Source organism: Ursus americanus, chromosome 24, assembly GCF_024610735.1.
Source record: "Ursus americanus isolate L20-20 chromosome 24, mUrsAme1.1.p, whole genome shotgun sequence".
Lineage (NCBI taxonomy): Eukaryota > Metazoa > Chordata > Mammalia > Carnivora > Ursidae > Ursus > Ursus americanus.
The window spans coordinates 31,828,825-31,856,088 of record NC_142150.1 but is presented as its reverse complement, the minus strand read 5'-3'; the positions used below and the strand labels follow the sequence as shown (position 1 = coordinate 31,856,088).

The window sequence follows — 27,264 nt, the reverse complement described above, 5'->3', positions numbered from 1 at the left end:
AGACAGTCCCATGGGCTGAGAGAACAGGCAGAGGCAGCACTGCACTGTTCACGTTTAAAGAACCAACAAAAACAACAGAACTTGGCCCTGAAAACCCAGCCATGTGCAAGGCACCCACGTGCAGCTAACAAAGGCACCCCCGAATCATGCCTTTCTTCCCACCAAAGAATGTAAAGGAGCCCCGTCCGGGAAAAGGGGGCACGCGAGCCACCTCCTCTCTCAGCTGTGAGGATGCTTTTCGCAAGTTTCCACCACAAATGCAGAAATCACCTTCTGCTTTCCTTCAAGAGAATGACACCCTTTGAGTATGATGCGTGCGTGTGCGTGTGTGCGTGTGTGTGTGCGCGTGTGCGTGCGTGTGTGTGCGTGCGTGCATGCGTGAGAGAGAGTGAGAGTTGGTTAAGACTAACATTCTGTCACCTAAAGACCCTGTGTTGTAAAAGAGAAGAAAAACCCAGGTCAGAGGTCAGCCAGGTGTGAACCACAGGCCAGATCCAGCCGGCCGCCCATTCTGACAAATAGTGTTTTACTGGAACAGCCTCACTCATTCTTCACGCACCCTCTGCGGCTGCCCTCACCGCACAGCGCCAGAGTCGGGCAGCTGTGAGACAGGCTGCACGGCCTGCAAAGCTTAAAACATTTGCCACCCAGCCCTTTATAGAAAGTCTGCCAACCCTGCCCTAGATCGTCAGGCAAATAGCTCACCCACCCCCTTCTGAGTGCCAACGTGTGGGCGACAGTGTAAAAACAGTCATGTATTTGTGTCTCCAGTGTGCCTCTGTGGGCACAGGAATGGCCCCCGGTCACGACATGGCTCTCTGGCTGCTTAACCCGTAACTGACCCCTGCTTACCATTCCCAGTGGTGAGAATGAGCGCATAGGCTTTGATGGGCCCGTGGCTGGCTTCGAAACCACTGAACTCAACCTTTACTGAATTGTGACTGATGGACGTAATATTTGGGGATCCATCTGGAGAAGGGGGGTCTGAAACAGAGCAAAACAAAACATGATCACCCACCATTTAAAACCAAAGAGGGAACAAAATTGATTAAGAAGTTTGCTACAGGGCCCCCAAGCTCTGCCCTTGCTCGGGGAGCGGGGTGGGGGGCTCATGAAGAGCACATCCAGAGCCAGGAGCAGGGGAGAGAAGTGGGGGGCAGAGGTGGCAGATCCCCTGCTCCCAATGGCACCTTCGGCATGCCTCCCAGCAGCCTTGCTGGTTGAAGCCAGCCTGCCTTTCCTATCCTCCCCCAGCCCCTTCTGACCCAGAGAACGGGGGTAGATGGAGAGCAACAGAGAGTCAGAGTCCATGCGGCTGGAACTCTAAGGGGAGAGCCGTCTGCAGCCACCTGCCCCTGTGGCTGAGGACGATGATGGAACAGAGAGACCTGGAGGAAAGCAAAGTTGACACAGAGAGAGTGCACTTTCTCCTGAGACCTGGCTGTGCTCCTGGTCCGCATTCTTCAAGCTAAAGTCCTCATCTTTTGATGGAGTTGGTTAAAAATGCCACCTAGAGAAACCTGACTGACCCTCTTCCCGGAAACCAGAAAAGCCCACACAGGAACATTCCATGCACGACCTTCATGTGACCTGCCCCCGCTTTCTGAGCTGAGCTCCTGAAGTCAGCCTCCGAATTAACACAAAAGGAAGAAGACGCTGAATTAAAGCTAATCCTGCTACACACACTCTCTCTCTCTCTCTCTACCTAAATTTGTCTCCCACATACAGTTTGTTTTCATTATTATAGTCAAGATTCACGGAGACTGAGAAAACGGAACAAAAACACCACAGCGGGGCTCCCACACTTGCTCTGCCCAGCACGGCAGCCACCAGCCCCACAGAGCTGTTGAGCTCGTAACACATGACCAGCCCAAATTCGGGGGAGCTAGACATGTAAGACACAGATTGGATGTCAAAGACTTAGCATGAGAAAAGAACATAAAATAACTCATCAATAATTGACTTCATGTAGATTACACATTGAAATGATATTTTTAATATACTGAGTTAAATAAAATGTGATTTAAATCGGGGCGCCTGGGTGGCACAGCGGTTAAACGTCTGCCTTCGGCTCAGGGCGTGATTCCGGCGATCTGGGATCGAGCCCCACATCAGGCTCCTCCGCTATGAGCCTGCTTCTTCCTCTCCCACTCCCCCTGCTTGTGTTCCCTCTCTCGCTGCCTGTCTCTATCTCTGTCAAATAAATAAATAAAATCTTTAAAAAAAAAATGTGATTTAAATCAATGTTGGCTCTTCCTTTTTACCTTTTTATTTTTTAATTTTTTTAAAGATTTTATTTCTTTGAGAGAGAGAGAGCAGAGAGAGAGGAGCGCGTGCGCACAACGAGGCGGGGGGGGGGCAAAGGGAAGGGAGAAGCAGACTCCCCGCTAAGCAGAGAGTCTGATAGGACCCTGGGATCACGACCTGAGCTGAAGGCAGATGCTTAACCCACTGACCCACCCAGGTGCCCCCTTTTTACTTTTTTTTTAAATGCGTCTCCTAGGAAATGTTAAATTCTGCGGGAGACTCATATTATTTTCTACTGGGCAGCACAGCTTTGAACCAGGCTTTGGCAACCTCTCAAGCAACTGACAGCAGTGACCAATTGGGGGCACTATCCCCATGTCTACTTGTCAACCGCCTAACCAGGCTTCCTAACCCAGGCTTCCAGGATTCCCCTGGGCTCTTTGCCTTTTAGCTGCCCAGAGGGGACTAGACTGTCAGTAGCACACTAGCTCATCTACCTGCAGGGCTGAAAATCCTTTACCTCTCTGCTTGCCTGAATCCTATGCTCCAGGGACCCTGTCTGCCTTACTCACCAGTGTCCCTTACCCCAGGCATAGAGCGAGCAAGTAACAAAGGATGGCTATAAGACCATCACTCCAGTTGTCCGAGATTTACCCATCCCATACCTCTCAGAGAAAATGCAGCTCCACTTTTACGGTAAATAAAAGATGTGTTAAATTTGTATATAAAAATTCATCTGCAGGGGGCGGGGGAGGAGGGGGTGGCACCTGCATAGCTCATATGGTTGAGCGATCAACTCTTGGTTTCTGTTCAGGTCGTGATCTCATGAGTCGTGAGACTGAGTCCCACATCAAGCTCCATCCTCAGCCCAGAGTCTGCTTGAAGATTCTTTCCGTCTGCCCCTCTTTCCCTACCCCACCCCACTCTCTCTCTCACTAATAAATAAATAAATCTTAAAGAAAAATTCATCTGAGGAAAGGGAGAGCTACAGATTAAAAATTAAGAGAATTACTGGACTAAAAAAGCAGTCATTATCCAAACCTACCATACTGCTCAGCTTCAGAAACAACCATTTCTGACAAGTTCCTTCTCTTCCCTAGGCACTGCGTGTAGCCCCAGGAATACCAAATCAGACATGGTTTATTCCTCAGCAGCTGAAGAGATGACATTATGAAAAAGAACTACAAAAAGGGTTCATTATTTCTAGTATGTTCTAGAGTGCTGAAGAAACCCAAAGGAGTGTGACCCAGGCCATCCGATATAGTTGTGTACTGCACAACTCCAAGGAGCCCTATGCACACTGCAGTCCATATGAATGGTGTCCCCTGGAACTGTGTAGTGCACAACCTGAGCAGCCATACATGGCCGCTCTCAAGTGGTCTTCCATACACATTACCTTATCTATTTGTCTAACAGTCCCGAAAGCCAGTATTATTTCCCCTTTTTATAACTAGGAGAAACAAGGCTCACAGAGGTTACGTAGCTTTTCTGAGATCACAAAGCTGGTAAAAGGCAGAACTTAGAATCAAACCCAGGTCTGCCTGTCTAAATCCAAGGCTCTGTCCGCAGAACCCCTCACCCACTTTTCAAGTCAGTGTTCCTGTAGTAAGAGCCCTTTTTCTCTTACAATTACAACCAGAGGTTCTTTGGAAAATTTCCAGAAACATTCTGAGACCCTAAAGGAAACATATCCAGGGGTCAAAAAGCACAAAGCAAAATCAACCCACCACGTTGATCAAAGACAACGTTGGCAAAGACATGGCGAGGAAAAGACAGATAAAAATGAAGCAAAGATATAAAAGCAACGTTCTTCCAAGTATAAAAAATAAGAACAATGAGTGTGAAAAGTTTGACTAGTGGGATCCCCTGGACAGGAAGGGACCCCCGTTCCTCAAAATAGCTGGAGAGCTTGTCGATATGGATTCTAGGGAAATATGAATCTTGACCGGATATGTAATCATACTGAATAAAAGTACTGTTCACTTTGTGAGATGGTAATAGCAATGTGGTTATGTTCGAAAGAAAGGGGAGAGGAGCCTCTATCTTGGAGGGATATTTCTTGAAATATTTATAAATAAAAGTATAGAATGACCAGGACTGGTCTCAAGGTAATCCAGTCAGGGAGGAGAGGATCTAAATGAAAGAAGATTGGCCAAACTCTGACAAATGTCCAACTGGGTGATGATGGGTATGTGGGTTTCTTTATGCTTTCTTCTACTTTTGTGCATATTTGAATATTTCTATGAAAATGCTTTTTTTTAATGCAATAAGGGAACTTACTATTAAAAGAAAGCATGGCAATTAATTATTCTGTAAAACAAAGGAAACCTTTGGAATATAAAAAACTAGTCCCTCTTTCTCTGCTTTTTAAGACTAGATTTCTATAGAATTAACAGTCTATGCCAACAAAAACAAATATTTCAGCATAAATTTAAAAAGATATACATATTTCTAGGCCACACTTGCAGACCCACTGGGTAGGCGTTCTCCAGGGGTAACCACGGTGCCACCTGCCCCCCCAACTGCCGCCACCACCACAAAGCCCACCTGTGATGCCAGTGAGGCAGGTGTTTTGGGCGGGAGACGCCGTCTTGTTGCAGAAAGAGGCAGTGATGCTGATGTTGTAGGAGGTAGAATAATTCAAATATGTGACTTCCGTCCTGTACTCAGTGCCGTTCTCTGAGGTGCAGCTCCCCAGGTCCGTCACATTTCTCCAGGCTCCTCTGCTGATCTCCAGCCGGAAGCCCACGTTGGTACCGGGAGGGCGGGCCCACTTGAGAATCAAGGTTGGCTCTTTGGGGACCACTTCGCAGTGGAAGGAGGTTACTGGTGCGGGATCTGCAAAGCAAGCCCAGCACATATGAGAGTCTGGGACTTGTGCCTTTGCCAACACTGGCCCTCCGCGAGCAGCAGAGTCCTGGCTCATCTGTCATGAGGACAGAGCCAGGCGGGACGGTAAAAGAGGCAGGGGCTGACCTTGAAGCGGGCATTACTGAACTGTGTGACCTTGGCTCAGTCACCCAACCGAGCCTCAACTGCAGGACTGTACGGGGATTATATGAAACAGTGGCCATCGGTCACCATGCCAGAAGAGAACAGGGCTCCGTGACAGCTAGCTGTGGCACAACAGCACGGTGGCAGCGACTTCCTCACCCGTGTCATCTCATCTTGGGGCCCTCCTGACTACCTGGAAGAGGTAGGACTAATGCTGTCCCACTTTGCCGATGAACCAGCGGAGGCTTCGAGAGGTTACATTAAGTTGTTAAAGATGACACGGCTGGTAAGCAACAAAGCCGAAACTGGACCCCAGGTTTTCTAAGTCCAAGTCCGTGGTATTCTGTAGACACATAACATGCTGAATAATCAATGGTAAATGGGATCAGTTTCTTCATCTTTAAGATGGGGTGTCAGGGGCGCCAGGCTGGTCAGTCGGTTATGCTTCCGACTCTTGATCTTGGCTCAGGTCATGATCTTGGGGTTGTGTGCTAATTTCACTGGAGGAGAGTATTATCACTGTTTCAATGCTGCAGTATTTTACAGCAGGAAATCACTAACAAATCACTTTGCGTGGCTCCCGCATTCTCCACCTGAGGCCTGGAAAAGTAATCTGCTCAATGCACACCTATCCCCACAGCCCCTCTTCCAGCCACCCCCAGTCATAAGTGCTCATATGTCTTTTTCTCTTGCTATAGGCTGCAACAATTATAAATATCAGCAACGGAAGCTACCCAAACCCCAAAGATCAGTGTCTAGACCAGGTGGATGGAGCCCGAGTTAGCAGAGGTGACTCAGAGCTGCCAGGATTTCCTCAGCTGCTCCACGTGAGAGGTCAGAGGTCCTCAAGGGCCCAGCTCCTATACTACCAGGGAGGCTGATCCAATGGGAACCCTCCACCTCCAAATCAGCCGGAACACACCTGAGTAGCTTGGTCTAAGGAAGAGAAGATGTAGGTACAAAGAGGGTAGAGAATAAGGTGGTACACAGGTGCCAAGGTACAAAGGCGCCCCAACCAGATCTGTGAGCTGAAGTCCTTAGAAGAAACATCTGTGAAACATTCCCTGGGTCCCTCTCTGAAAGCTCCCTCAGTTAAACGCAGGGCTGCCCTTCTCTTTAGAGCACTGAGAGATAAGGATCAAGAAAGGTGAAAAGGCTGAGCATCCATTTTAACAATATCGTTTCAGTCTTCTTCAGGGGGAAGCCAAACTATGAACTACAAGCCTGGATGGCATCCATTTCCTGGCCCATTGCCTCTTGGGCTGGGCCCACCATCTACCCATCCGTCGTCCCCTTGCTCCCACTGGCCTACTCCTGCCATTCTGGCCTCCTGCTCTTCCTTCAACACAGCGGGCATACTCCAGCCTCAGGACCTTTGCACTGGCTGTTTCTCTGCCTATAATGCTCTATGCCCTGATAGCCATATGGCTGGCTCCTTCACTTCCTTCAGGTCTTCACGGAACAGTTACCTTTTCACTAGGGCACCCCAGATAAACATCTCATCTCCCTCTTCCTTGTTCTTTTCCCTCTCCCTAGCAGTAATTGTCATCTAATAACTTATTTATCTTGTTTATTATCTGTCTTCCCCACCAGAATAAAAGTTCCAGGAAGGCAGGGACTTCCTTTTAACAGTGCCTGGTATATAGTAACTGTTCGATAAATACTTGTCGAATGAATAAATGATAAGAACAACAAGACAGCACTCATAAGTTAAGAGGATGTCTCAAAGAGATCAGCGTACTGCATACTACACGAAACTTAATCAAGCCTGTGGAGGACCTACCTGGAAGGTCCGCACCACACAGGAAAGAGTCCAAGGGTCACCTGGGGCTACTCACCTGTACAGAATGACTGCCAACTAGGTGCCAGGGACTTGGTGCCATTCCCCACTTCGGTGAAGATCTCCACTGTGTACACCGAGCCAGGTATTAACTCAGTGACTGTGGCACTGGTGACGCCCATGTCTGTGACGAGTTGTGTTGCCTTGCTAGAATTTCCATCCTTCTCAATCAGAAGGTGGTAGGTATACGTGTCAGAAGCTCTATCTAAGTTCTGCCAAGTTAAGGATGCTGCTGTGGTGTTGGTACTTATTTCAATGTCGGATACACTGCTGGGCACTTCATTTAAAAAAAAAAAAAAGTATGATTAGCCTTGAATTCCAGGACTATTTTATTTACTGCCTCTAAAAACAACATGGCCCCTTTGGGGACAGAATAAATAAAGCTAACATTTGCCGACTCAAACGACAGAAGGCTTCCCAAAAAGACCTTCAGAAAATAATTATACAGATTAAATCTCAAAAAAAAAAATTCTTCTTTAATACTTTTTTTTATAATAATTTTTTTTTAAGATTTTATTTATTTATTCGACAGAGATAGAGACAGCCAGCGAGAGAGGGAACACAAGCAGGGGGAGTGGGAGAGGAAGAAGCAGGCTCATAGTGGAAGAGCCTGACGTGGGGCTCGATCCCATCACGCCCTGAGCCGAAGGCAGACGCCCTACCGCTGTGCCACCTAGGCGCCCCTATAATAATATTTTTTTATTATATTGTTAGTCACCATACAGTACATCCCTGGATTTTGATGTAAAGTTCGATGATTCATTAGTTGCGTATAACACCCAGTGCACCATGCAATACGTGCCCTCCTTACTACCCATCACCAGCCTATCCCATTCCTCCACTCCCCTCCCCTCTGAAGCCCTCAGTTGAGGAGAAGAAAGGGATAAAGAAAGGGGGGGTAATCAGAAGGGGGAATGAAGCATGAGACACTATGGACTCTGAGAAACAAACTGAGGGCTTCTTTAATACTTCTAAGCTTATCTGAAATAGATTTCCCAGATATAATTTCCTATCTGTTTTGGAAATCTGGTTAACAAAAGAGAAAAATGTACTAAAATGATAACACAAACTACCATGTCTACCATAGAGTTAGATCAAACATTAGCAAGACGCTTCCCTTATTGCTGCGTGCAAAGCTCCTCGCGTGAGCAGTGTCTTCTAATGCCAACATGACAATGTGACCCTCCTCTAGTCTGTATCCCCAAGGAATGAATGGAACAGTTCTGTTGTCCAGGCTTATCACATCACTTGCTGCTTCTAAAGACAACTCCAGGTTCACACGGCTCAGCACCAACGCTGAGAACAGTAGAACCTTGGCTGTTTTCCGATGTTTTCCACTTAAGCAGCTTCCTTCTCTCCCTAGAGCCCAGAAACACAATGGTCCCTCTCCCCATTGTTAAACCAACGCTTACTTCCCACCCTCCAGGAGAGAGCCAGAGAGAACAGCCCTTGGCCGGGCATCCTCAGAGACTTACGCGTGTACTGTGCGGTGAAGTTGGACTCCCCCACGACGTGGTTCACTTCTGGAAAGATGGTGATGTTATACAAGGTGCCTGGAACCAAGTCCTTGAGAGTGATGGCTTTGTGAGAACTGTTTGTCTTGTTAGAGCCATACTTGGACTGTACGTCCAGGGTGTAGGTATAGTCAGAAGAACTGTCCGTATTCTGCCACTCCAACTCCATTTCAGTTGTGGTGACTTGGAGCACACGGATGTCAAAGACGGCACTGGGGTCTGGGTGGAAGAAAGGAAGAGAAAGGGGAGTCTTTCAAGGACCATCATAATGCCCAGCTTGATTTCGAAGTGTCAAGAGAACTGCTCTTTTGCCATCAAAGTCTCAAATGAGTTCACAAAAGGTAAACTCCAAAACAAGTGAGAAACACACACACTCATTTCTTTCAGGGATTTTGGTTCTTGCATAACACAGACGAATGCACCAATTCATCCTGTCAGTTCTCTGGTCTTTTGCTTTTGCCCTAAAAATACCCCCTTCGGGGGTCTTCTGCAGTGGAAATCACATTCAGATTCCTAATCTGAATGCTGATGACCCGATGGGTTCAGCTTGTGAAAACTCATCAGACGATGCACTTAGGGTGTGTGTGTTTTTCAGTATGTATCTTATATCTTGATAAATAGGTTTTTATTTTTTAATCACTTCCCCAAAGGAAAACATCTTCCTGTAACATAGTCAGGCATACGGAAGAGAACAGCTGAGATGGAGAGTTGACATTCGCTAGGTTGGGAATATCAGAGGCCAGGGTAAAGGGCACACACACACACACACACACACACACACACACACAGTCCACCCTCAGAGCTGGGCTCAGAAGAGAACTCTCTCTCAGGAGTACTCTGGGTACCCTGCTCCATCCACCTCACCTCTACACACCGAACAAGATGTAATATGAATGCATAGATCAAGGCCCAGAAATGACATAAGCCAGGCATCTTTTCTGCCCTTGCTTTCAAAACACTTCTCTCTTCACCTGGGAACCAAGATCACCTCTAATGAGAGGAACCGAGTGGGTAAGGGGACAAAAGAGGGAAATACTTGCATTGCAAAACATTTCATGGGTTTTTTTATTATTTTTTTTTACATGCATGTACTCGCTTCCAAAATTTATTTTTTTTAAGTGTGTTCTCCTTAAAGGGAGGTGGATTTGAGAGGATTCTCTCCCTACCACCAAATTCCTGATGTCAAAGGGATTCCACAGAGACCATAAAAGAAAGCCATTATCTATAAAGGTAAAAGAATGTACAAATAATCTAAATATTCCGTAAAAAGAGAAGGGCTTTGTAAACTGTGATCTGGCTACTTAATGAAACATTCTGCAGCCGCTAAAAACATGAAGACCATAAATAAAAAGAAGCTCAAATACAAAATACAATGATTCGTATAATAATTACAATGATGTAAACAAAACCTATGACTGTGGACACAGATGTGGAAAGAATGCAGCTGGGTTAGAAGACTGGAGCTATTCCCGATTCCCTTCCTTTTGATGACATGATATTTATCACTTTAACCATTTGTAAATGTACAACTCAGTGGCAGTAAACACATTCACAATGTTGTGTAACCAGCACCACCATCTATACCCAAAACATTCCATCACGGCCAACGTACACCCTCTTCCCATTTAACAGCAACTCCTCCCTCCTGGTAACCTCTATTCTACTCTGTCTCTGTGACCTTCCCTCTTCCAAGAACCTCTTGTAAATGGAATCATACAATATTTGTCCTTCTGTGTCTGGCTTCTTTCATGTAGCATAATGTTTTGAAGGTTCGTCCACATTGTAGCAGGTACCAGAATTTCACTCCTTTTTATGGCTGAATTCTTTTGTGTGGATATACCAAATTTTGTCTATCCACTGCTCTGTTCACAGACACTTGGTTGCTTCCACCTCTTAGCTATTGTGAATGATGCTTCTATCTACACCGGTGTACAGATAACTGTTCCAGTCCTATATATATATATATATATATATATATTCCAGCCTCAGGGCCTTTGCACTGGCTGTTTCTCTGCATATATATATACATATATATATATGTATATATATATATATACACACACACACACACACACACACACACATACACACACATATGAATGATTGGAATTGCTGGGTCATATGGTATTTGTTTCCCTTTTTCAAAACTGTCTTTAATGCTGTGATACCAATTTTAATAATAACATAAGTTGTTCCATAATAGATTGGCAATCCCCTAAGAGACCAGTGCCTTATTACAACTCTTCTTGATTTCCATTCAATGAGACTCAATTACAAGCTACAGTACAAGAGATGCCTTCTCCTCAACGAATAGTCCTGAATTGCTTTGCAGCTGCACCATAGCAAAGTGTCAGTCCACGCTCCCGTCAAGACCGCATTCTTCAAAGCCAGACCAAGGCCAGCTCACTACCTTGTCACTCTGGGCCAGTTATTAAGCTCACAGAACTCCCATTCCCTTCTTTGGAAGATAGAGAGGTTAACAGTGCCTACACCTCATGAAGTTGTGATTAAATAAATAAAGGGTGAGAGGATAAAAATAAAGGATTATGGGGCGCCTGGGTGGCACAGCGGTTAAGCGTCTGCCTTCGGCTCAGGGCGTGATCCCAGCGTTATGGGATCGAGCCCCACATCAGGCTCCTCCTCTATGAGCCTGCTTCTTCCTCTCCCACTCCCCCTGCTTGTGTTCCCTCTCTCACTGGCTGTCTCTATCTCTGTCGAATAAATAAAAATAAAATCTTTAAAAAAAAAGAAAAAAAAAAGGATTAGAGTCCAGCACTCTGTAGACCCCCAGTATGTTAAACTGTTATTACATTCAGTTCTGGTTATTGGCAAGTCACGCAATATCAAGGGTCCCCCAGCACGGTGATCCTCATCATTAGCAACATTCTCAAAAGGAGAAAAGAAATATATGTTGACTTTAAGACCCCATCTCAACAGTCTAATCTAAAAGTCAGACTTGAAAAGGAATTACTACATTTCATCTGAGGAATGCACGGTAGCAGGTCCTCATTTTGGAAGCAGATCTTCCAAGGAACTAGCAATGTCTTAACCCAACCAACAGAGTTGAAGAAACCTACACAAGGAAAGTCTCAAAAGCCCAACTGATTTCATGTGTGGCTAAGGGAATTCATCTCATTTCTTTATTCTTCCCTTCTGCATAAAAGATTTCAATTCTCCTACAAAGATCAAAGAACAGTGTATGGTTTCCAAACTTTCCCAAAAAATATATTTCAAATTTTAAAAACAACAGTAATGCACATTAAGTTGTTTTCATGAGATATTTTCATCAATATCATTTAACCTTAAAGAACAATGTTTATGAAAGATTATAAATAATCTACTTGTCCAACAAAAGAGGAGTACTTAAGTAATTTACAATACATCCAGATTGGTGGTTCTTAAACTTTTGAATCTCAGGATCCCTTTACCTTCTTAAAAGAGAATTTTTATTTATGTAGGCTATATTTATATTTACTGTATTAGAAATAAAAAATGAGGATATTTTTAAAACATAAGACTATACAAGCATACATTCCATTAGCCATCAGAATGATGATGTCCTCCCTTGTCATATAGCATCTGGAAAACTCCATTGTACACTCATCATGAGAGAATAAAGGTGAAAAGACAAATACCATTTTAGCAGCATTATGATAATAATAATACCTTGTCAGCCCCTTGAAAGAACCTAGGGGACTCTCAGGGATCCCTGGATCACACTTTGAATAACAATGATCTATCCCAGGGGTCAACCAAGTTTTTCTTTAAGGGCCACAGAATAAATATTTTAAGCTTTATGGGCCATATATTTTCTGTTGCAACTACTCATTTCTAGCACAACAGAAGTCATAGCCAATATGTAAATATATAAGCATGGCTGTGTTCCAATAAAAATTTATTTAAAAAAAAACAGGCAGTGGGCCAGATTTGGCACATAGGCCATTACTATCTGCTGACCCTTGATTTAGACAATGGAATGCCAGGCAGGTATTAAAATTATCCTATAGACACTGGACCAGATGGACTTCACAGATATATTCAGACATTCTATCCCAAAGCAGCAGAATACACATTCTTCTAGTGCACATGGAACATTCTCCAGAATAGATCATATTCTGGGTCACAAATCAGGTCTCAACCAGTACCAAAAGATTGGGGTCATTCCCTGTATATTTTCAGACCGCAATGCTTTGAAACTTGAACTCAATCACAAGAGGAAAGCTGGAAAGAGATCAAATACATGACGCTAAATAGCATCCTACTAAAGAATGAATGGGTCAACTAGGAAATTAAAGAAGAAGTTAAAAAATTCATGGAAACAAATGAAAATGAAAACACAATTGTTCAAAACTTTTGGGATTCAGCAAAGGTGGTCCTAAGAGGAAAGTATATAACACTACAAGCCTTTCTCAAGAAACAAGAAAGCTCTCAAATACAGAACCCAGCCCTACACCTAAAGAAGCTGGAGAAAGAACAGCAAATAAAGCCTAAACCCAGCAGGAGAAGAGAAATAATAAAGATCAGAGCAGAAATCAATGAAATAGAAACCAAAAGAACAGTAGAACAGACCAATGAAACTAGGAGCTGGTTCTCTGAAAGAATTAATAAGATTGATAAACCCCTGGCCAGACTTATCAAAAAGAAAAGAGAAAGGACCCAAATAAATAAAATCATGAATGAAAGGGGAGAGTTCACAATCAACACCAAAGAAATACAAACAATTATAAGAACATATTATGAGCAACTATATGCCAACAAATTAGACAATCTGGAAGAAATGGATGCATTCTTAGAGACATATAAACTACCAAAACTAACCAGGAAGAAATAGAAAATCTGAACAGACCCATAACCAGCAAGGAAATTGAAGCAGTAATCAAAAATTTCCCAAAAAACAAGAGCCCAGGGCCAGATGGCTTCCCAGGGGAATTCTACCAAACATTTAAAGAAGAATTACTACCTCTTCTTCTGAAACCATTCCAAAAAAATAGAAATGGAAGGAAAACTTCCAAACTCAAGGACAGCAATACCTTGATCCCAAAACTAGACAAAAACCCCTCCAAACAGGAGAATTACAGACCAATATCCCTGATGAACATGGATGCAAAAATTCTCACCAAAATACCTGCCAATAGCATCCAACAGTACAGTAAAAGGATTATTCACCACAACCAAGTGGGATTTATTCCTGGGCTACAAGGTTGGTTCAACATCTGCAAATCAATCAATGTGATACACTACATTAATAAAAGAAAGAACAAGAACCATATGATACTCTCAATAGATGCAGAAAAAGCATTTGACAAATTCAGCATTCTTCCCTGATTAAAGCTCTTCATAGTATAGGGATAAAGCCATCTATGAAAAACCCACAGCAAATATCACTCTCAATGGGGAAAAACTGTGAGCTTTTCCCCTAAGGTCAGGAACACAGCAGGGATGTCCACTATCACCACTGCTATTTAACATAGTACTAGAAGTCCTAGCCTCAGCAATAAGACAACAAAAAGAAAAAAGGCATCCAAATCGGCAAGGAAGAAGTCAAACTCTCACTCTTTGCAGATGATATGATACTTTATGTGGAAAAACCAAAAGACTCCACCCCAAAATTGCTAGAACTTATACAGGAATTCAGTAAGTGGCAGGATATAAAATCAATGCACAGAAATCAGTTGCATTTCTATACACCAACAACAAGACAGAAGAAAGAGAAATTAATGAATCGATGCCATTTACAATTGCACCCAAAACCATAAGATACCTAGGAATAAGTCTAACCAAAGAGGGAAAAGATAGGTACTCAGAAAACTATAGAATACTCATGAAAGAAACTGAGAAAGGCACAAAGAAATGGAAAAACGTTCCATGCTCATGGATTGGAAGAACATATATAGTTAAAATATCTATGCTATCTAGAGCAATCTACACATCCAATGCAATCCCTATCAAAATACCATAAACTTTTTTCACAGGACTGGAATGTTGAAAAAGAAAAATCAAAGCTGGTGGCATCACAATTCCAGACTTCAAGCTCCATTACAAAGCTGTGATCATTAAGACAGCATGGTACTGGCACAAAAACAGACACATAGAACAATGCAACAGACTAGAGAACCCAGATGGGGCACCTGGGTGGCTCAGTCATTACGTGGCTGCCTTCAGCTCAGGTCATGATCTCAGCGTTCTGGGATTGAGCCCTGCATCGGGCTCCCCACTCAGCGGGAAGCCTGCTTCTCCCTCTCTCACTCCCCCTCTTGAGTTCTCTCTCTCACTGCCTCTCTCTCTGTCAAATAAATAAGGAAAATATTTAAAAAAAAAAAAAAAAAAGAATAGAGAACCCAGAAATGGACCCTCAACTCTATGGTCAACTAATCTTCAACAAAGCAGGAAAGAATATCCAATGGAAAGACAGTTTCTTCAACAAATGGTGTTGGGCAAACTGGAAAGCCACATGCAAACTGAACCACTTCCTTACAGCATATACAAAAATAGACTCAAAATGGATAAAAGACCTAAATGTGAGATGAGAATCCATCAAAATCCTTGAGGAGAACACTTTGACCTCGGCCGCAGCAACTTTTTGCTAGACACGTCTCCAAAGGCAAAGGAAACAAAGGCAAAAATGAACTATTGGGACTTCATCAAGATAAAAAGCTTTTGCACAGCAAAGGAAACAATCAACAAAACCAAAAGACAACCGACAGAATGGGAGAAGATATTTGCAAATGACATATCAGATAAAGGGCTAGTATCCAAAATCTATAAAGAACTTATCAAACTCAACACCCAAAGAACAAATAATCCAATCAAGAAATGGGCAGAGACAAGAACAGACATTTCTGCAAAGAAGACAGCCAAATGGCCAACAGACACATGAAAAAGGTCTCAACATCACTTGGCATCAGGGAAATACAAATCAAAACCACGAGATACTACCTCTCACCAGTCAGAATGGCTAAAATTAACAAGTCAGGAAACGACAGATGTTGGAGAGGATGTGGAGAAAGGGGAACCCTCTTACACTGTTGGTGGGAATGCAAGCTGGTGCAGCCACTCTGGAAAACTGTATGGAGGTTCCTCAAAAAGTTGAAAGTAGAGCTACCCTATGACCCAGCAACGGCACTACTGGGTATTTACCCCAAAGATACAAATGTAGTGTATCTTTGAAGGGGAACCTGCACCCCAATGTTTACAGCAGCAATGTCCACAATAGCCAAACTATGGAAAGAGCCTAGATGTCCATCAACAGATGAATGGATAAAGAAGACATGGTACATATATATAATGGAATATTATGCAGCCATCAAAAAATGAAATCTTGCTATTTGCAAGGACATGGATGGAACTAGAGGGTATTATGCTAAGTGAAATAAGTCAATCAGAGAAAGACAATTATCATATGATCTCACTGATATGTGGAATTTGAGAAACAAGGCAGAGGATCATGGAGGAAGAGAGGAAAAAATGAAACAGGACGAAACCGGAGAGAGACAAAGTATAAGAGACTCTTACTCTCAGGAAACAAACTGAGGGTTGCTGGAGGGAAGTGGGGTGGGAGGGATGGGGTGGCTGGGTGATGGACATTGGGAGAGTATGTGCTATGGTGAGCACTGTGTGTTGTGTAAGACTGATGAATCACAGACCTGTACCCCTGAAACAAATAATAAATTATGTGTTAATAAAAAGAGAGAGAGAGAGAGATAAAATAAAATAAATAAAAATAACTAATTAATTTAAAAAATAAAATTTTCCTGTAGAAATATTTATATTGAAAGGGAAAAATATCCATATTAAGCTGCTAAGTGGAAAAAAGCAGATTCTAAAACCACATGAATAGGATGACTTCGATGTTTGTAAAAGAAAAGAAATATGTGTATATATACATTTATACATGTACCTATATATATATATATGTATATATATATATATATATATATATATATCTTAAAATTGTAAAATCATAAATGTTATCAATGATTATTTCATACACCAAAAACACACCAAAAATTATCAGTGATTATTTCTGGTTGACAGTTTACTTTGTGATTTTCTTCTTTTTGCTTGTCTGTGTATTTTATACAATGAATACGCATTACTATCATTATAAATTTTTTAAAGATTTTTCTTAGATAAAAAGAAAAGCAATATTTGGAAGATCTGACATTATAAATTACACTGATTTCCTTTAAGAAACTGTTTCACAGAAAACACAGCCTATTTGCTTACCGGTGCTACTGCAAACTCTCTGGGGCTCCCCTTCAGTCCCATTTGGTCCTTGTGGACGTATTTCAAAATGATACATGGTTCCAGGGGATAAGTCACCAATGACAATACTTTGGTCGGTGGTTGTGTTCACCTGAGATTTTCCAGTTCCATTCTCTGTGGTAAGTATCTTAAAGAAATCTGAGTCATTGCTCCACCAAGCTAAGCCAATTGCCCTCGTGCTGACATTCGTCACTCGAAAGTCAGAAACTGGACCAGGGGCTGAGGGAAGAAAGTAAACAACTAGATTAAGAACCTATTTCTCCAGAAGACAAGGGCGACTGAACTTCACAAAAATATTTACACTGAGATTAAATGCACACTTGGGACACCTGACCTGTCTTTTTCTCTTCTTTGTATTATCATCTACAACACAAGCCCCTCAGAAACTGGTATTTCTGACCATTGAGAAAACACTTAGCTATAAGAACAAGCATGCTTTTTGGTTGTACGAAGTCATTCACCAGAAATGAATGAACCTCTGTTTAGGGACATGAAGCAGAGGCTGCTGTTGACTGCTAAAACCAATTTCCTACCCTGCTTTTTCCTTAGTCATACAGCCCCAGATTTTTAGGGGTGTCCATTGTCATCGGAAATAAGGACTACATTTCCCAGCCTCCCTTGCTGCTAGAAGATCCATGTGACTAAGTTCTGGCCAATGGGGTGTGAGCAGGAGTACTGTCTGACTTCTTCGAAGTATCATGAAAGCGTGGAGCAGTATCTTCTGCCCCTTGTCCCCCTTGTAGCTGGAGGGTAGATGCAATGGCTAGAGCTCAGGCTGCTTAGCTCTAGAACCAACACTGTGGCTGCTGATCCCAGACTACAGCTCAGAACATACATTCCTGGAGCTGCTGTGACAAAGCTGCACCCTTAGGGTAGGAGTCACTGCTGGTCCCAGCGTAAAGCCTGCTCTTCAGCTGTTATGACCTGAATTGTTTCCCCTCAAAATTCATATGTTGAAGTCCTAACCCTCAGTGCCCTCAGAATGTGAGGTACATTTGGAGATAGGGTCTTTAAACAGGTGATTAAAGTAAAATGACGTCATTAGTGTGGTCCCTAATCCAGTATGACTGGGGTCCTTATAAGCCGAGGAGATAAGGACACAGACATGTGCAGACCAAAGGACAACCATGTGAAGACACAGGGAGAAGGCAGCCATCTAAAGCCAAGGAGAGCAGCCTCTGAGGAAACCCCCATGCATCACTTTGAGCTCAGACTTCTTGCCTCAAGAACCGTGAAAAATAAATTTCTGTTGTTGAAGCTCCCCGGTCTGTGGTATTATGGCAGCCCTAGCAAACTAATGCACCAACCGTCCCAATAATTCTACAAACCCTCAGTTCCCAAGATTAAATTCCTTTTGGCTTAAAAAAGCTCATAGCTTCTGTTTCCTGTGATGGAGCCTTGGCTAACAGTCTACCATCCCATCCTGCCCGGCACTGTGCTTCTTTCATGATGACCAAAAAAATAAGACTCCTGTTTTGTTTAAGCCATGCAAACTCGGGGAGTTTTTTGTTACTCACAGCCAAACCTAACCCTAACTAATAAAGGGATTAAACAGTAAAAAATGTGAAAGATGGAGAAGTGAAAGCAAATTCCATTTACCCCAAAGAGCCAGTCCAGAAGACATCTGTAAAAATGCCTAAGGTGTGGGGGAGCGTGGGTGGCTCAGTCAGTTAAGCTCCGACTCTTGCTTTTGGCTCAGGTCATGATCTCAGGGTCCTAAGATCAAGCCCTGGTCAGGCTCCATGTTGGGCATAAAGCCTGCTTAATATTCTCTCTCTGCCCCTCCCTATGGCTCTCCCCCCACCTCACTTGCGCCGTTAAAAACAAACAAAACGCCTAAGATGTGCTTCCTAGGAAGCAACAGACACCCAAGTAAAGCGTTCTGTGAAATGGGCCCTGGGTCCAGAGCCAGGCACAAGTTTCTGCTCTGCCCTTGCTAGCTAATTCTGTGGCCTTGGGCTAATCACTCCGCTGCACTGGGCTGCAGCGTTCTGATCTATAAAGCAGGGATCATAAAGCTCCTGACATGGTACAATACTGATACTATTATACCCTATACTGCTGGTATACCATTATTGTTTTATTTTAATTACTGGACCTTCTTTGGAACAGAAAACTTTTTATTTGCTGCCTATCATCTTATCTTTAAGGCACAGTTAAGCAAAGAAAGGATGAGATATATCTGTGCCCTGCTTCATTATAATGTCAGTATCCAAAAGACAAAGGGACATGAATAGCCAGGTTCTTTTTGTCTCCGTGCATCAATTTGCCTCCACCAGACTAGAATGATCATGTCAAGCCCAGGTTGGAGTCAAGAGAGCCCAACTGTCTAATCCTACCTCTGCCACTTACCAGGTGTGACACCTGCCTACAGCATCTCTCTCAGCCGTGGCTTCCTCGTCCATAAAATAAGGCTAACGCCAACCATGTCACAGATTTGTGACCATCACCTGAGACAGTGCAAGGAAAGCACGTTGCACAATGCTCAGCATGTGGGGGGGAGGGTCAGTCAATGATCGCCATTACTAGAGCACACATCCCGAATCCCTGTGGGCTCACACACTGAGCCGTGTTTCCTTGAGGGCAGGAACAGAGCTCTGTCTCGTATCTGGGCCTAGCACATAGCAGGCAGGTGAGACAGTTTAGCAAAGCAATGAGTGAACTCACGGGTATACACTTGGAGAGAACCCGACATGCCCTCGGAACCGTTGCCAAGGAAAGGGCGCACTGTGATGTTGTACAAGGTACTGGAGTTGAGAGAAGTGATGATGACCCCCGTCTCATTGGTCCTGAGGGTGAAGGAATCAGTTGGCCCAGCAACCTGGATCTCATAGGTATAGACAGAGGACGACTCATTATCGTTGATTTTCCAGCTCAGGGTCATGTTCGTCGCACTGATGTCCACAACTTTAAGGTCAAAAACTTGACTGGCAACTGTGAAGACACATAAGGAGTGAACAGTAACCAGAATGGCCAAGCCAGAGAGAGAGAGAGAGAGAGAGCAAAACCATCATCAGGGCCTGTCATCTAATGTAAGAAATAGTCTCAGCGACTGCGCCTTCCTGTCCTACACCATTTACCCACAACCACAACGTGTAAGTATGGGGGACCCAGCAAACGGCGGCATCAGCATCATCAGTGAAAAACAACCTGCCAATTGCAACTGCATAGTTAGTCTTTGTTCTTTTTGTGCATTTACTCTTAGAGCTGCGACAGGCTCCTCAAACAATAACATGGACTCCACTCATGCCTGCCCAGGTGCTGGGATGACCCAGAAACCCTCTCAAGCATCTATCCATCCAGAATGAACTATACGGGATCAATCAAACATCACACACTTCAGCATGAGGCAGGTCCAGGTTCCAAGGTTAGTTCTGCGTTAACAGCTGGGTAGATCTTAGGAAAATCACTTGAGCTCAGTTTCCTCATCTGTAAAACTGGGGTAACACTCCTAACCTCAAGAAAAGATACCACAGGGGTGCCTGGGTGGCTCAGTCGTTAAGCGTCTGCCTTCGGCTCAGGGCATGATCCCAGAGTCCTGGGATCGAGCCCCACATTAGGCTCCTCCGCTGGGAGCCTGTTTCTTCCTCTCCCACTCCCACTGCCTGTGTTCCCTCTCTCGCTGGCTGTCTCTCTCTCTCTGTCAAATAAATAAATAAAATCTTTAAAAAAAAAAAAAAAAGAAAGAAAGAAAAAGAAAAAAAGAAAACATACCACAGAGTTCTAGTTATTTGCCACTTGCTCACCCCACGCTCCCAACCCATCCTCCATCCTTCTCCTGCCTGCTCTGTGCCCTGGCGGGGGGCTCACTCCTACGCACTGCATCCCTGGGCCTGGGGGGAGGGGGGACCCTGCGAGATGGCCTGGGATCGGGATCCACCTCCAGACCCGGTGAGCTGGCTACCTGGAAGGGGAGGAGAAAGCAGTCGCGGCTTCCTCCCACTGCCTCTGCTCTGGGTTGCTGTTCTGGCTTGGCTGCCTCCTTCACTGCCCCAGCCCTCACTGGGCTCCAGAAGCCCCACTTCTTCCCCCTTGCTCTTCAGCCTTAGAGATGACTTTCTACCACAACTAGTCTCAGGGGTCTCGACAATGCTCTGATGATTTCCTTAACCCCATCCCACCTAACTAGTCACTTGAAAAATGCCTGGTATGATACACGTATGTGCGTGTGTACGTATGTGTACATACGTATATGTCTACATATATATACACACGCATGCCACATAGAGAGGGTGAAGGTTACTATAATTTTTATTTATCAAGTGCTGGGACAGCTCAACACAAACCAGGCTGTGTGTATCCATACGACCGAGAGCCTAAAACATCATCACTATTACTTTAATTCTGCTCAAACTACTTTAAAAGCGGGGAACCCAAGACCCACACTAATCCACAAAACCCCTTTTAGCAAATCAAGCAAAGGGTCTTTGGATGGATGCAGCTCTGGGGTACATTGCTTGGCAAGGGGGCCATTCACCCTCTTGCACAAGCATCTTGCGTGTAGGACAGCCCCACCGCTGTCAAAGACACCCCTGAAGGGCCCATTCCTCCCCCTCCTCCAACCTGACCCACCCTCTACCAAGCCCTCCCACCTGCCAGTATGCTGGGTCCCTGAGGGACCTTCACCCACAATGTTGCCTCAACGGACATGTCTTCCTCCCTCTGTTTATCCAAATCCTATTTTCTCTTCAAAGCAAGTTCAAATCCTGCCTATAGCAGAGGCCTTCCCTTGGGATTTGATGTGAAAATCGTGCTCCAGACTTCCAATGCCCAGAGCACTCCGTGGGCAGCTGCCGTGGACAGTGGCCACGTGTTCCTTCTGCAGCACCCAACCCCCTCTTCTAAACAGCACCCCAATCCTCCTTGGTGGGAGGAAGTATCTGGCATCCACGTACAAGCTGGGGACAGCGCTTCCCCTCCCCAACACAGCCATCCAGGAAGCAGGAATGTGACACCTTCTCCACCATGAGACTTTGCTGACGGTCCAGTGTGATCCAGCCTTCCAGAGTTTCCTGGATACTAGTCTCATTTTCTGCTCTGTGTCACCCAGCCCCCACCCCTCTATTCTATGGGTCTCTGGCAGCCTTTGAGAACAGATACACTTTTGGATCAGGTAACCAGAGTTACTTCATGCTGCCTCAGCCAACTGCCTGAGGGTGATGCTGGTGCGACATTTATTCCTGAGCCCATGGGGCCTGACCACGTGCCTCTCAATGCGTGTGTCTCTCTCAACTCCCCATCTATACACACGTCCCATCAGGGAGGAACCATGCACTTCTTTGCTCCCTCATCAGCACCAATCCAAAACAGAGTGGAAGTACACTAACTTACAGGTAGGAAGCAGCAATGTGCATGCCAGCAAGCTTCAACAGAAAGACCAGGATGCGTTCCAAGGCTGGGCCAAAAAAATTAAAAACTTGTGTGCTTATCTGAAGGGCAAAATAATTAACCAACCATGACAACATGAATATCTACTAATAAATATTCTTATACCAGTTTGTCTCACTGGTTCACGTGCACAGGCATGAGGTAGCACCTGGCGTTTGCACGTAATAGCTGCGCAACACGCTTTACTGAGCGGAAAGAACAAGAATGAAACGTCTCGGCTGCAGAGTGAAGAAGAAACTCACCAGATCCGCTCTACCCAAAACCTCTTCCAGAAAACTCCCTCTGACAACAAAACTGCGTGTGAAGCAAGAGATCACTGAGAACCAGAATCACGGAGGACCAAACTTTGTGTGAGAAAACTTCGGCTGAAGACATTCCACAAAATTCAACGTACCTGTCCTGAAAGTCACGTTCCGGGGCTGTCCTTCTGTGCCATCTGCTGCTTGAGAATAAACAGTGGCCTCGTACTGTGTGTTGGACTTCAACCCGAACAGCAGGACTTCCGTGTCTCGGGTCAGAGGATGGTGAGGAGACAGGGCTGTAGCTTCGAATTGGTATTTATACATCTGGGCGCTGGGGGTCCTGGGCTGCTGGGAGGAGCTCTCTGTGTTGTTGGCATCTGTTTCAAACACAAAAGTCAAATACATTAACTGCAACAGAAGCCCAGTCCTGTCCCCCTGCAGCACCTGCCCCACAAGAGGACGCATCAGACAGTGTCCGCAGCGCTACTCCACAAATTCTTCCCTTCCTTCCCCTGAGACAGATACATCCTCCCACAAAAGCCCTGATTTTTGGCAGATATTTTACTTTCTACTTTCATCCCAGGTACCACCAGATATCTGTGCTTCTCTTTGCAACTCAGCGGTTTGCAGCTCTTCCCCTTCTTTCGGGAAATCTTCTCCCACCCGGCTCCAAACGTGGTCATCCCGGAACAGCCACAGGACTCAAACCTGGCTAAGCAGAGCCCACTCTAGAAACTTCTCCCCTGGGCCAGACCCCTTCTGATAGCGGGTGGAACAGGGCGCCTGCAGGTAGACCTTTCCCCTTGAGCTGTGTGGTGGGAGCCACTCTGACCACAGGGCTGGTACAGAAGGAACCAGGAAGAGGAGATGGGAGTCTCCTTTGTCTCTTTCTTCAAGGCCTTGCTGCCCACAATGCGAAAACAGACACGAGCCAATAAGTTGCTCTCCTAGCCCGAGCTACTTAAATTTAAGTCTGGTTTCTGTCACTTGCAGTCAAGAATCCTAACACCGGCTTTGTAGTCCCGTTTCCTTGCATGTAAAATGGGAATTAAGTACTTGTTCTTCTCAATCCACAGGGTTACCTCTGAAAATGCTTAAAATCTGCAAATGGTTACTCCATTGGCAATGCAGACGATGTCTACTAGACTCACTTGCTAAGCACCTCTTTTTTCAGTAGACGTGGCAAGTTCCTCCAATGGCCCTACTTGAGTTAACACATCTGTTATCTGTTCAACAGTAAGTTTAAAGAGCTAAAGGGACCAGCTCCTTTCCGGGACGCCAGACTCAAAAAATTTCAACCCCCATTACCATTCCGAGCCCCAGGATCTGATCTGTAAAATAAGAACATTTCCCCCTTCTTCATACAAATGTAGGGTCAAACTAAAATGTGGAGGAAAGCTCTCTATACATTTAAAACTCTACAGAAATGCAACAACGACATTTCTTAAAACTATTAAGCTACTGAAAGTCAAAACCAGCAAGGCAGACAAGAAGCACACCTTTGTAACTCACCTAAAACACTGTTCACGACCAAGGACTCTCTCTGTTCATTTGGTTCTAAAAGAGACAGGGTGACCTTGTGTCGAGTCCCTGGTGCCAGGCCCGATATATTGACCACTAAGTCTTGAGTCCACTCCTTCGGACTTCCGATGCCTTCAAGGAGCAGTCGGCAGGCAGCAGTGCCATTGGCATTCTCCCAGGTAAGAGTAGCTTGCGTCACCCCCACGAAGGAGACGTGAAGACCAGAAATTGGACTCGGCTCTATTTTAAAAACACACAATGGGCATTGATGGAACAAGATATCTGCAGTCACCTTTCGTTAAGAACGACTGGGGTCACTAGTGTTTCAATGTGACTCACTAAAAATACTGTCTTGATACTGGGGTCCAGGGCAAGTCCGTCATTTCACAGCAGGAAAAAGCATCTATAGCATTATGGAGAAAAGAATACACCGATAGCCAAAGGCTTTAAGGATCTGTAGTATTCTCAACAGGTCACATCAATGGTGATTTGACACTCTTCGAAACTGTCTTCGAGACTGTCAAACAGCAGCATTTAATCATATCTGTTTGGGGCATTAGGAACAAAGCACCAAACAGAGTGATCGTTTGCTACCCGTTAAGGTCTCGAGTCAAGATAATACAAATCATATCACTTCAGAGCACCCTGACATTTCAACTAAGGAGCTCCTCCCTGTGTTTCAACCCCCAAAGGGGTGCGTCAGAAGACTTCCAACCTATCCCCTCCCCATTCTTTCCAACCCCTTATTTGGCTAGCTGTGACAGAAACCAGCCATTTCGGCCAACATGACATCCACTCCCTTCATTCTGGAGATGGCAAGGTAGAAAGACCGAGAGGCGGACTGAGCTCAAGAACACACATCCCTGGTGGCATCGGGGACATTAGAACCCAAGGCTCCAGCGCTGAGCACATAAGGCACGGCTCCTGCGGCAGGTACAGCAAACCCCCGCCCCAGGTCTGCAGGCGTGGAACTCCATGGAAGGCCTGGTAGGCTCTGCAGCGAGCTAATCCATTCTGTGATGCTACCCTTCCCATCAAACATTTCGGGTCCAAAGATTTCTAAATGGGGTCACTCCTGCATCCTTTTACTTTGGAAAAGAAATGTAACAGCCATCACGTAGCCAGTGGAAGGACTCCGGGTCACTGTCAGCAGTTTCAGCGCACCGTGGTTCTCTAGAGCCAGGCTCCCTGGGTTCCCGCCACTTCATGCTCCATCACCGAGCCCTCAGATCAAACCTACCTCTACGGCATTAACAGTGTATCACTGTGGCCCTCGGGGTTACTGTGAGAACAGGATAATGTATTAAGAACAACTAAGCACATAGTACGTGCTCAGTAAATAGTAGCTTGTCCCAGGGACTTTCTGGTAGAGTGACGCTGGGTGCTTCTTGCTACCTCCCCACCTCCTCTTTCCGGTGGTCACCAATGCTGTGTTCCCTTGTCCCCATCACCATTTCTAAATTCTGTCTTTTTCTTCCTCCTCTGTTCTCTTCCTCTTCTCCCTGCCCTCTCCTCCTGTTCTTCTCTCTTTCATAATATAGAAAACCTCTATCATAGGGTTTTCTGCCTCTAAAACTCTGCTCTGAGGAGCTCCAAGTGTTTTATGAGGGTACCTGTGATGCCCCAACCCTGTAGCTCCACTCCTTCCAGTTCTTTTTACTTATTGGGCGTCTGGGCAATATTTTATTATTTAAAGAAATTGTTTCCTGGCTTAAAAAAAAAAAAAAAAACCTGCTGACAACCACCGGTTTCCTTTGCCTGTTCCATGTGCTGAAAGCACTGTGCTAAGCAGGTGGTCACTTCAAGCCATGGGCTCCAAGAGGTCAAGCTCCCATGGCCCTCACCAAAGAGATTACGTCCCCAGATCAGAACACCAACAGAGGATCTCATTTTTCAACTGTTGGTTCTTCTCAGCTTTAAAAGAACTTCTCGTCTCTTTTTTATATTTATTTCTTTTCAGCTTAAAAAAGAGAGAGCAAGCTAAATTTGCAGCTATAACACGTGGCTCAGGGTTCTGACATCTAAGCTAAATAAAAATCTAAACGTTACCAAATGTCAGAGGGCTATTATTTCATTTGAAACATGCATTCCTCTATAAAGTATACCAACCTTTCAGGTCTAGCAAAAACTCCTGAGGATGCAAACATACCATCAACTTTCCCGCAGAGCTTAAAAGGAGCCTACTAATTACTGACACCTTTACAACACATGTCTCATGAGGTCTCTGCTCCCAAGCGTTAGCAGAAAAGTAAATATTAGCCAATAACAGCACAGGATTTTTAAAACTGGACATTTGGAATTACTTAAAACCTCCCAAAACACCTAGGACCCTAACACCGAATAATCCTGCCGCCTGAACTCCTGGGCTCGAAACAATATAGAATCTTTTCTCCTCTTCCACCGTTAACGAAAACCAATCTCCCCCCAACAGGCAACTTGAATGGACAAGGCTCTAGGTACAGGATGAAAAGGAACGGTTCACGACCATTCCTGGGAGCTCATCTTACCTGTTGTGTCACCGACGGCCATGGGACTAGTGACTGTTTCTGAAGTGACAAAGGACGTGTACGAAGTTGTTGGGCTGAGGCCTGTGATGCCATCCCCTGTTTGATCTTCAGCAGAGGTGGTCCCCTTCCAGTCCGCCTTGGTCACTTCTGTACTCACGTACCCAGGAGCAGTGCTGCCCGTGTTTTCCCAGGTTGTGGTCACACTGGTTGTATTGTTGAAAACAGCTTCAATGTCAAACACAAAGATGGGTTCCACTTAAATAATGTTTCCCAAAGGACGGCAGAAATTATATTTAAAAAAGAAATGTAAGCCCAGGTAGCTCAATCTGCCTTTGGCTCAGGTCATGATCCCAGAATCCTGGGATCGAGCCCCACGGCAGGCTTCCTGCTCAGTGGGGAGTCTGCTTCTTCCTCTGCTCCCTGCCCCCGCCCCTGGCTCATGCACTCTCTCTCTCTCAAATAAAATCTTTGAAAGAAAGAAAGAAAGAAAGAAAGAAAGAAAGAAAGAAAGAAAGAAAGAAAGGAAGGAAGGAAGGAAGGAAGGAAGGAAGGAAGGAAGGAAGGAAGGAAGGAAGGAAGGAAGAAAGAAAGGGAAAGAAATGTAAGAGTCAGGACTGCTCTACATGTCTACTTTTCAGAAGTGAATTGTACAATCACAGAATTTCATTTCCTTTTCTTGTCTCCTGGACTTCCCTCCAACAAACTAAGTTTATATACATCTGCATACAAGCATGCACGTGTGTGAG

General features: G+C 44.7%; 1 protein-coding gene across 1 annotated transcript in view; it reads right to left on the bottom strand.

The window, feature by feature from the left end:
* The window catches only part of PTPRJ (protein tyrosine phosphatase receptor type J), a 161,263-nt gene that overhangs the window by 23,350 nt on the left and 110,649 nt on the right, over positions 1–27,264 (bottom strand). Inside the window, exons 3-11 of the mRNA XM_087854861.1 lie at positions 26,519–26,743; positions 24,003–24,251; positions 22,643–22,867; positions 19,528–19,794; positions 16,822–17,079; positions 8,557–8,814; positions 7,080–7,358; positions 4,795–5,085; positions 853–984 (exon numbers count right to left, since the gene is read on the bottom strand). Coding sequence (XP_087710987.1) covers positions 853–984; positions 4,795–5,085; positions 7,080–7,358; positions 8,557–8,814; positions 16,822–17,079; positions 19,528–19,794; positions 22,643–22,867; positions 24,003–24,251; positions 26,519–26,743 — 2,184 coding nt within the window. The remainder of the gene's footprint in view (positions 1–852; positions 985–4,794; positions 5,086–7,079; positions 7,359–8,556; positions 8,815–16,821; positions 17,080–19,527; positions 19,795–22,642; positions 22,868–24,002; positions 24,252–26,518; positions 26,744–27,264) is intronic.